Source organism: Haliaeetus leucocephalus, unplaced genomic scaffold (assembly GCF_000737465.1).
Source record: "Haliaeetus leucocephalus isolate CR32 unplaced genomic scaffold, Haliaeetus_leucocephalus-4.0 Scaffold858, whole genome shotgun sequence".
Taxonomy (NCBI): domain Eukaryota; kingdom Metazoa; phylum Chordata; class Aves; order Accipitriformes; family Accipitridae; genus Haliaeetus; species Haliaeetus leucocephalus.
Window position 1 is genome coordinate 3,873,060 of NW_010973294.1, and position 11,877 is coordinate 3,884,936.

General features: G+C 37.8%; 1 protein-coding gene across 1 annotated transcript in view; it reads left to right on the top strand.

The window, feature by feature from the left end:
• The window catches only part of SDR16C5 (short chain dehydrogenase/reductase family 16C, member 5), a 12,515-nt gene extending 10,753 nt beyond the window's left edge, over positions 1 to 1,762 (top strand). Inside the window, 2 exon segments of the mRNA XM_010582964.1 lie at positions 1,044 to 1,165; positions 1,669 to 1,762. Of these exon segments, the coding sequence (XP_010581266.1) occupies positions 1,044 to 1,165; positions 1,669 to 1,762 (216 nt within the window).
• Positions 1,763 to 11,877: the final 10,115 nt, after the last annotated feature.

The window sequence follows — 11,877 nt, forward strand, 5'->3', positions numbered from 1 at the left end:
GACATCACATGGTATGGAATACCCCTTTGGCCAGTTTGGGTCAGCTGCCCTGGCTGTGTCCCCTCCCAACTTCTTGTGCCCCTCTAGCCTTCTTGCTGGCTGGGCATGAGAAGCTGAAAAATCCTTGACTTAGTCTAAACACTACTTAGCAACAACTGAAAACATCAGTGTGTTATCAACGTTCTTCTCATACTGAACCCAAAATATAACACTATACCAGCTATTAGAAAGAAAATTAACTCTATCCCAGCTGAAACCAGGACAGGATGCACGGCAGTATTTAAGGCAACCTTATTTGTCAGTAGAATGGGCACTTCTGTTGAGGTTCTCTGCCCCAAGTAATTTTGGCACTGTGATTACAGTTATGGCTGTCAGGATACCCATGACCTGTCATTATTAACAATGCCCCACTGTCTGTATTAGCAGGTACTATACTTCTCTGAGTGAGAATAGCTGTGGTGGTAGTATCTGGTAGGTGGCTGTATGGTTGTAGTGATGGGAGAGGCTGCAGGCACCTAATTAGCCATTGCAGTAGTGCAGTACCAGTTATCTTGGTTTTTCAGTGCTCTGCTCCTGCTTCCACCATTCATCATCCTGTAGTAGCATAGATTATGCAGAGCACAGCATTTTTCCTGGCTGGAAACAGGCCTGGTCCTGGTCTATTTAGTTGCCACCTCAACATCTGCAGTAGAAAAGGAGAAGGTGTGTGGAGGGCAGAACTGTCATGCATAGAACAGCATATACTATGGATTAGCTGGGAAGTTTTCAATGCCGCAGTCACTGTGGTCATTAACTTTATTAGGGTCTGAGCACGGCTTGCACAAAAAGTTACTCATTAGTCATTAAAATGCGCAAATCACCAAAATGTTTTCAATTTATTTTGATGATAGAAGGAACAAAGAAGATTGGAGACTCCTTTTCAAGACTACTTAAGGGGATGGGGAAAAATTCTTAAATTATTTAATTAAATTATTTCTATGTTAGACTACATCTCAAAAGTAAAGTTTTACAATTTCATAATGCTTTGTTTCTTGTTTCACCAGCAACCACCTTTTCTTCCTGTTTATGATGCAGAGTATGTAGCCCACAAGATCATGGATGCAATTCAAAAGCAAAAGTTTTATCTAATCATTCTTCTGACTTTACACTTTCTTGCTTTCAAAATGTAAGAATGCGACTCATCTTCTAGCATTGCCTTCTTTCCTTTGCCATATGCCTGCAAAATCAGCAGGAAAGTTTAGTAAAAACAGTCCTTTAGTTAGTATTCCTGCAGTCAATCCAGTTATATGTACCCAGTTATGAAGAAACATTGGGTTTAATTTTTAATAATCTAGGTGAATAGCATTTCTCTGGCCACTTCTGTCTCTAATATACATCTTAAGCTACAGTTGGGTATAGAAATTTTAAAAATGTTCCTGGGATGGTACACTGGGAGCAATGCCTGGCCTAGAACTGTCTGCTTCCAGCAACTGCCTCCACCGCTGGCTGGGCTTTCACAAAATTGCTTGATCTGTCATTCATTTCCCCCATTTATAACATGGGAGCACCAAATGTGTTATTGCTAGGCATTAGAAGTATTGAGGACATATAATGAATTTATCATTTATTTATTTATAGAGTACATTTTTCTAAAAAACCATAAGGCTAACTCAGTGTTTGTCTCATCAGTCTCATTCCTAGAAAAATGGTATCACTCTTCAAATCTTGCCTTAAGATCACCAACAGCTTGGATAAAGCCTCCAATTGGATGAAAAAAGATTGAAACCAAAATCTTCTGAAGACCTTGAGTGCCATCTAATTGAAAAATTTCAGTGAAAATTAATTTTGAATCATGTTTATTCTTTGACAGAAAATTTGCTTCTTGTATGACATTTGACATCGGTCAGCATGCAATTTAATTCTTCATAACTGTCTTTTAGTCACTGACTTTTAGCCACAGTCCGCTCTCTCATTTCATGATGGCATGCTGCTTTTATCTGAGCTCTCAGTAAAAGTCAGTAAGACCAGGCAGGGATTTTTTACTTCATTTCATACTCTGAATTCTCCATTTCTGAGCAAAATCTCGAAGCATGGGAAAAACGCACTACTCTTCATGCAGAAAGGAAAAGAAAACGCGAAGCATTTAACATATTTCCCTTTCAGGGTTAAAATAGCACTGCAGTTCACACAAAGCCAACATGAAAAAGGGCACTGTGGGCTGATGTGCTCTGGCTGCCAAGCTGCGTGGGGAGCCTGTGTCCTGAAAAGGGGTGAGCTGCAGCGAGCGCTCATAAAGTGTGTGCAGTGCTGTGCCACTTACCGTGCTCCTCGTTAGTCACAGCGTGCTCTTCTAAACACACTTCTACGGGATGTGTGTGCCTCAGTTTTAATCTATGGCTAGAGGCTAAGATCGGATCTTTTGTCAAAGGCTGTGGCTTAGAAAGAGCATTTGTAGAACTGTAGCGGTGGCAAAAAATCATGTGCCTACTCAGAAAGATGATGAAGTCCCACAACCAGAGGAAGTGGACAGGAAAAAAATCCATTCTAGAAATTACTTATGCGGTAATTAATTGCCTCTGTAAATTTTGTAAAACGTTCCTACAATGCAAGAGTCACAGTTTATAAACATAGGCTCTACGGTGAGCATCTGCTGTAGGCAGCTGCATGTTGAAGACTGGTGAAGCCCATAGGCACCTGACTCCCTTCTCTGACCCTATAGGCTCCTATGCAGCTTTGAAGCACCCTGCTGAGGCCAGGTAATTGTGTTCAAGGTGTTAGGTCCCTGAAGTCAGCAGCTGAATCTGGACCTGCAAACTAGCCCACACAAGTTCTTTTTAGTTTCAGTGACCTTAGTAAAATTACTTAGAAAATTGTTGAATTGTTGAATATTGTGAGAAATCTGTGCAAGAAATTTTTGACAATTTTCTGAGTAATTTTTGAAAAATCATTACAATTTAAAATTACATAGGTATTACGTTAAGTGACCAAGCAACAACTTTGCATGGACTGTATTGCTTTCAGAGACTGAAACTTTAATGAGGTAGCCTGTTTGTTGGTGTGAAACATAACTCTGCTATAAATCATGGGAAGAGGAATGTAGACAAGATGAATACCTCATGTATTCTTGGACAATTATGGGCTGGCTCTTGGGCAAAATCTCTTCTTATTTTAGTAGCAAAGTCACACCCATGTCCTTCAACTGTCTTTAAATGAAATTACAACCTAAAGGTCCTAAATGAAAAAACTCCCCAAGAGCAAAAGTTCAAAGATTAATTAAGTAAAAGTATGTGAGGGTACTTAATTGATGAAAGTCAAACCTCATGCAAATTTTCAGAAAATGCTAACATAAAACATTCATAATCTGCTTAATTTAAAAATAAATAAATAAATTGCAGACCAGCATAGGGAATCTACAAAGCACAGTTTACAAAACTCCACTGTAAGGAATTAAAGAGAACCTTGAACCGTCACCTATTGCCCACATTTGTCACCATATTTCTAGTGTACTCATCTAACCCCATACTTACAAGATCGCTTCCGGCACACTCCAATTAAAAACCTATTTTTTGAAATCCCAGTGTTTTCAAAGTACACATACATACAGTAATTCTTTCATGTACCCTATAGATATTATGGGGACAATTTTAGCTGAGAGAAGGAGAGAGCTATCTGAAGTTTGGCTCTTTGGAAAGCAAGGTTTATTGATTTATACTTTGAAAAACTCTCTAGGTGATCAGTAATTTAAACATGCTTTTCTTCCTACTAATGAAACAGGAACAAAGTCTAAATTGTTCCCTGCAAGTAACAATCCTTTTCTCAACTGCAAGCAAATATGTTGAATATTGGGATTCCCTTATTCAACATGAATGTTGCAATTTGGCTCTAGATATATGATTGATTGTTTTTAAGTATGGTTACAAGAGACTATACAAACTGGCATGACATTATATTTGTGGGCCTGAATATGCTTAATACATAATTTTGTTGTTTGTGCTGCAGAGCTTATGAACAGGGCTCATGAGGCAAGAGACATATGTTATAAAACATTTTGTAAAATGAGGATCCCATTTGAAGTAGTTACCTGTTAGTGACATTAAGATTTGGTGGACTAGCCATCATTAAAAATCTAGTATGTCAGAATGAAATATTTGCAGCCAAAGAACACATTGTAAAAGCTCTCCTTTCAGTACCTTTTTTTTTATAGTTTCTTTAACTAGAATATATAAACCTTGCCACCAACATTTGTGGTTGTAAGTTTACTGTCTATATACACAGGACATGAGAAGATTAAGAACAATATAAAGGAAACAATGCTTTATTTTCTAAGGCATATTTCACCTACTCTGCATAGCCACCCTGCAGAACCTTATTCTGTATTGCTGCAATCTCAGCCAAGGACTCTCTTTGGCTCCATTTTTTCTGGCTAATCTGCTTGTCTCAAGAAGGATTTTGTAAAGCTTATACTTTCTAAGTCTCACAGTGATCTGTTAGATCTTCTTATCAGCCCTAGAAATCAGTAACTCATTCTTTCCTATGAAAATACCAGGAAAATATTTCATTTTTTATTTGGACAGAAAAGAAGTGTGATGGATCCTGTAATACAATTCTAAAACTATAAACCAAGACCTTCCTCTTAAAGTTCAGAAGATGCAATCAGATGCCGTTCCAGTTTTTTAATTCAAAATTATCTTTTCTTGTTTGAAATATAATGTGCCACTTAAGAAGTATTTCAGAGTTACTAACTTCTGAGAAATGTGTGCTTTCCCTCTTTGAGGCTTTCATTTTATTCATAATTCCTCCACACAAAAAAAACGTTGCAGGAGAAATTCAGTTACTACTGAAGCTGCAAATGGGACTGGAAGGCAGTTTACCTTCTTTTTTTCCCCTTTGGGAGCACTCCTGGTTCTCTGCAAAGCTGATGAAGAAGAGACAAGCGGATTAGGCAGATTAGCCATTGGCTGAATCTACCTGTGTTGTTGCATCAATAGAGAGGTAATCTGTGATGTCAGATAAAATACAGTTTCTTGCTCTTGTTTTATACCCATTAGTACAACATACCTTTTCACAGCATATCTTGCTTATAGAGGAAGTTGTAGTATGGGCTATCTTGTAAAGAACATTAATCATATTCAAATTATAAGCATTTTGAGGAAACAAACATTTGAATGATGCTAGGTCACCTTGTAATCTAACAAAAATCTTTAAATAAATCTTAGTGGCAACCACATGCAACTTTAATTTCTCAGCAATTTCTGTAACGTCTTGGATCTTTCAGTGCCACTCTGTGACTCTCCCTGAGCACCCAAGCAAGGGCTCAGGTGTTTTTGGTGGTACACGGCACCCTGAGACTACTTCTTTCCAGAGCATGAAGAAGAGAGATAGGGTCACTGTAGCACCTTGTCCCAGTAAGTCCACAGGCTGGGTGGCTCAGTGCAGCTTAGTTCCTGCCCTGCATCAAAGTTCCTTCTGGAGAAAGAATGTTTTTAAAGCATCTGCAGAAAGCAGAGAATTTTGTACTATGTATGATAGAAATGTACGATACACTATACCATAGACATCATTACGCAGTAGCCTTCTCGGCTCAGACCCAAAATGTCTGCAGTCCTTTCTGGGTGTATAGGGCACTGTCACAGCCAAATCAGGAAAACCATCTGAAATACACAGCACTAGTGAAGACAGCCATTGCATGGAGGTGGAGATATATTACGTACGCCCTCCTACATTTTTAGTTCATCTTTTAGTTGAGAGAGAAGTGTTTCCATCCAATTAAATTAATTTTATATTCCTGCTAAGTCATCATTGCAGTTTCTCCTATATGCCGAAATTCTTCATTTGTATACTTAAGCATGTAACAACAGCTTAGAGACACTGAGGTGTAACTTGCAGCACATATAGAAACAACTGGACTTTCCCAGAAATTCTAATAGCTTGTTCTGTTTAATCACCTGAATTGGCATTATCCCATTAAATTATAAAACATGCCCAGAACAACCTCAGGCTTTCCAAAGGCTCGATCACCTTCCATAAATGTCAGCCTGGAAAACTCATTGTTTTAAGTTATCTGATGGATTTGTTTTGAAGAGTGAAACCAATCTGAGAGAGTAAATGACTAGCACAGTCAAAGAGAAGACCAAAGGAAACAAATGGGGAAAGACCGCATAACACAGGGGCCAGCCTGAAGACCTTTGTGTGCAAGGGTTCCCTTGCATGCCACCAAGATGCTGGTGCTTGCAGGAAACCCAGCCAAAGGTCTCGGGATACCAGATAAGGACAATTCATTTCCATCAGATGCTCCCAGCCTTCACAAAGGCTACAGATGCATTTGCACACAGACCACAGAGCAGCACACATAAGTAAGTATTTGAATATGTTACTCCCTGCGGGGAAGATTCCCATTAATTTCACTTACTGCTGAAACACATGCTACAGGCATATTGCTTACTAAATACTAGGAGTTCCCAGTGTTACCTTATTCTCCTATTTTATAGAGCAGTAATTCTGAAATTGGGGAATCTATTGCAAGATTACCTGGAGTAGAAGAAATAAAGGAAATTATTTTAGTAGGACAGCTTTTATAAAAAGACACTCTAAGATACTGAAAGCTGATTTGAGGTTAGTTTTACACACTAACTCACAGTGAAAAGCATATTTTCAAATCCTGCAGTATTTGAAGTCTTGCTCATGAGTAACTTTTATCTTCTTCTTAGTTTTTATGTGGAAAGTTGTTTAGTTCACAGTTCCCACAAGTAATGGGACAATTGTGGAGGAATAGACTTGGAGACGGAAGTCAGGAAATTCCCTGTTTCTCCGTCACTACCTTTTTCTTTGACCAAAAGTTTTAATCCTGCTCTTCCAATATCCTTATTTGTACTCCGGGAAACACAAAAAAATAGTGAAAGTGGCATAAAGTATGGATAAATGTACTGCCCCTATTTTTCACTATTACAAAGTTGTTGACAAGGAGGATTTGTTCTTATACAATTTTTCAGGCTAAGTAGAAATAGAATTGTCATCTCTTTCCTTTTACACCTAGAAAAACATTATTGTTTCCTATATTATCTCATGATTTTCAATACTTCATATAATTTCATGAGGTAGAAAGGCCTAAATCAATCCAAAGAGTGCAGTTACTAACAGATCAAAATTCATCGTTGATTACTTTTATGGATTTTTCTAGCTTCTTTCTGTAGTCAATACAATGCTTCTGTTCAATACTTCAGATGCTTCGGGATGCCACAGACTGCTAATAAAGAATGACTGTTTTCATTTTAACAATCATGAATACAGATCTAATTGCCATTTAACATTGCACAGAACTGTTGCTGAAGCCAAATAACTGATCAGGTGGCCATCCATTTCATTAACTAATCTCAGCTGGCAGCACTGCCTGAAGTAGCAGTGATTTAAATAGTCGTGAGGCATTGCTCGATGCTTTCATAAACGCCATGCTTCCCAGGTGTTCATTGATCAAATATACTGTGCCGGTGGAAGTGGCATTCCAGTGGTTGCTCTGTCACTTACTCCATTTCTTCTTTCTCAGAAATGTGGTTAACAAATGAACACATTAGTATTTCCAATATGCATTTTGGGTGCCGTTTAAGTCACCATTCACCTGATTCCTTATTGCTGTCTGGTTTAGGATGAGATGAATCATACCCAGAAATGCCTTCGCTGTTGCATTGAAGTCTAGAAAGCCTGTGTCTACAAGTGTGTACAATGTAGGTGTCTACTTTGGGTCAACTGAATTCCCCAGATAGCAGGGCAGCCCTCCTATCTAATGGAGGGAAGATTCAGAAATCTCAAAGGGTATTTTTTTCACTACACTGTTGTAGCAGTTCTTCACCTGAAACATTCCTTGTCATTCCCCCAAGCTGTGGGAGGATGGTTAAAGGCACTTCTTCATCAAATTGTCCTACACAACACATTTGCTGGTCCGATATCTGCATTTGTAATCTGGGAAGCACAAAAAAATAGTGTGACATAACATATGTGTAAATGTATTGTTTCTATTTGTCACTTATGAGAGACAAAAAGATGACGAAAGGACAGAAACTGTTGCTTTATTCCTCCATTTCTCAATTGCTTAGTCAAAAGACCCACAAATCTTAAAAAAATCATTACTGAAAATTATCTTTTCACTGTTATCATTTTTAAATTAGTAGCATTTTAAATTAGATATTTATGGTCTTACAAATAAATTTTTTGAAGTACAGGCAAATCATGAGTTACATATGAAGAAATTACTCAAAAAATATCTTACACCATTAAATTATTTACTTTTAACAAACTCAGCTCCTTCTAGAAAAAGCATTTGTAAGTAGCAGCAGTGATAAGCCCAGTACAAACAACAGAGATGTTGACACACAAACAGACAAGGTATCCAGGAATAAAATTCAAATATCTTCCATTATCTAAGGCATCTGACCTGGTAATTAAGAACTACGCAAGTCTTGTGAAATACTTCCATGTTCTAAGACACTAATGGCTCCATAGCTCTTCAGATGCTATCAGCGTTGCCTGTGGGTTAGTTCTAGGCATCTCCCTATATTGCAATTTATTTTTTTAATTTTACTCTTCCTTTTGACTGTATAGTCAGCCAAGTTGCATGTGCCTTGCTAAGGCTAGGCTTTCAGGGCACTTCATCACCAGATGAGTATATGTAAAATGGATGGTATGAACTCAGTTCTAAATCCCTTTGGTTTTCATTTTAATGGAAAAGGCCTAATACAATTTTCAGCTCAATCATAATATACTTTGATGTGCTTCTTGAGTTTGGGACATTACAGAATGTACACAAGATTCAACTGTCCTACAAAGAATGATACAAAGGTCTAGTGTCAAAGGAGAGCGCATATATAATTAAAGCAGAGTACATATATATGAAAGAGGGGGATAAATATAAATTATATGGTTGTAGCTTCTAGTCTATGTGTATTGGAAAACAGCTTCCCCAAAAGGTTTAAGTTCCTTGAAATTTCTCTAGCTGAGTCACACATACTAACCTTTAAGAAGGATGCTAAAATCATCTTTTTTAAAACATTAGTTAATGCTTCCTTTCTCACTTTTTTTTTGTTTCCTATAGTTAATGAAATACAAATGTCATGCAGATGCAAGCATATATATTCTTCTCTTACATTTATACACATAAAGATACTTTCTTTTCTGCAAGAGAATGGGCTAAGTTGAATTGGCTCAAGAGTCAGCAATGCTGCCTGTCTGCCTGGGGTGATAGGCTGGGAGGTAACAGGAAATAAGGAATAAGATAGATACTCTTCCAGAATAGGAAAAGGGTTTGAAAGAAGCCAGAGAGTGTGATAGTCCTGAAAAGGTCTTTGAAGGCTACTTAGCGTCTGACAGCAAACAAGCTTGAAGTAGGAAAGCAGGCTAGACCTGATGTCTGCCTTGTTATCTGAAGTCCTTTGTTATCTGTAGCTTACCTCTCCCTGCAAGCTGAAGGAATAGCAGTGCCTTAACTGCTAAACTGGTAAATCTTAGAGTCCCCACATCAATTAGCAGTTGTCAAGAGAAAAGCCATGACTCTAACCATGCCTTTGAATGCAGGAGGTGAGCACCCACAGTCTGGGCTCATGTGGGAGTGGAAATGGTAAGAAAAATTTTTCCCTTCAATGTTTAAGCCATGCTACATAAGACCATGCTTTCCTTATACAGATATGTTTACCACCTAGTAAACTGGTGGTGTTTCTTTAACATATATAATTCCTTAATATATATAATTTCATGACAGCTGATTGCTTGCTATGCAAAGACTTTACAGTGGCTTTCTAATTAATGATTTTCTTCAATTTTCATTTTTTACAATTTTGTTTCCAAAGGAGGCACATACTTTTACATGAGTCAGAAGACACTGCAATAACTGAAGTAAAAATCAGGAAGGGAAAGAAACAAGTTTGTTATATATCAGCAGAAGCAATAGACAGAATTCCTACAAAAGGAACAACTTACATTATTTGTGAATCGTGATACCTTTCTCACAATGTAAAACTTAGGTGACTTCAACCACACATAACTGCAAGTGATGCATTGTTGGGATAAACTCTCATCACACGCACTTTGTAAACGAAAGGCAGGTTTCCAGCTTGGAGATAGCATCATATCTAATTATGCTAATGCTGATTTATTAGTTTTAGTGGTTTGTATTCCACCAAATGCAAAATATCTTTAAAATAGCTCCTTTATTATTATTGCAACATAGATGTATTCAGATACTTATTAACATAACCAGTTAAAATATCTAAGTGGAAAGTGCAGAAGATTAATATTAGGAGAATTTGAGACTACTACACTTGCAGTATAGTGTTTCTCTTGTACTATTAATAGGAAATGTCATCCTTCTGGGAAAACATGAGGAAGAAGCATTTAGCATTAACTAGCATTGCATGGAAAACAGAGGTGGGACATATTTAGCTCTTAAGTGCACAAGGCCTTTTTTTGTCCCAGTATTTTTATGTTTCAATGAAATATTTTTGCTTCTGGTTTGTTTGCTTTCTTATAAAAGAATTATCCTTTGTTTTTCTCATGTGAAATTACCTTGGAGACACTTCAATCCCTAGGAGTCTTCTCTGAGGCTTCTGTATCATCCATATTTCCTCCAGACAGAAAAAGCACTACTGAAGAAGCATAGCTTCAGATGGAATTGAAAGGCAGCTTGCCTTAAACTGTGATATAGTTGGAGCTACCTTAGTGCTCTAGGTCACTGACAAAGAAAGTAAAAAGAGGGACTTTTAGCTAAGCTGGAGAAAATGAAGCATAAGGAATGTATGCCTACTGGCATGGCTGCAGGAGTAGGGAGGAGGGCCACACAGGTAAAAAGGGATTTCTTGCTTATGTGTGGTTATTCCTTAGAAGACTACATCTGCTAAGATTATGTTTTATTAAATTGTGACATTTGGAAAAGGGGATTAAACAAACAGGACTATAATCTTTTTCTAATTCAACAAGGAAGTTGTAAACAACACTTAAACTGTGTCTGTTAACAGATAGTCCAGTGTGCCTTGGAAACTGCTTTACCTTAAGCTTTCCCATAAAATAGATTAGATGCTTTGGTCAAAGATCAGAATTAGGTGTAAAAATTGAAGTTTTCCCCTTTGGCTGGCTGAGACTCAAAGTTTTCAAAGCGTACCAAGAAAGAATAAAAAGCGGGAAATGTACTTCTGCTTTTTTCTTTTATGTTTAGTCAAATGTGTATCAGCAGCAGTGCCTGGTAACACTGTCGTTTCAGGGATGTGACTAGGAACAAGGATGGTATTAGTGTCTCAGTCTAGCTGGTGCCTTATACCTGGGTGGCACAGCAAGGGCAAAACTCTGCTTGTGGTATTCACCACAGCTACAGCACAAGGACACAGCACAGTTTGCCTTCGCTTGGCTCTTCAGCTCCACTTTCTCCTCAGCTTTGCTGGCTGTGACCTAAATGTTGCTAAAATATAACAGGAAAATAACATTCCACGGATTGCAAACATGAGAAGATCCATTTTCAAACTCTTCCAGCTACTAAATGAAGCCCACTTACTAGAAGCAAAAACTTCAAAGACTCTTTCTTATAAGGAATACTTGTTTCCAGATATATTTATTTCAGCCTCTCAGAGTCAGAAAGAACTAACCAGTTTACCTAAAACTGTAAGCCACAACAAGAGCAATGAAAAGCAACAAAATAGAAAGCTACATGGAAAAAATCTTTTTATCACCTGTGCCAAATCAATGCGCAACTCTCGGGTATGGGAGAACATTTTCCTTTGTTTCCCTGAAATACGCCTTTAACCAAAGGACAGCAAGCAATTACAGTCTTGTGTCACGATTTTGGTAGAAAGTGCTAAGAATGTGGCAGAAAGGGGATTTATCCTGAGCAGATGTTGGCAGAATAAATTAGTAGCTCTGGATTAC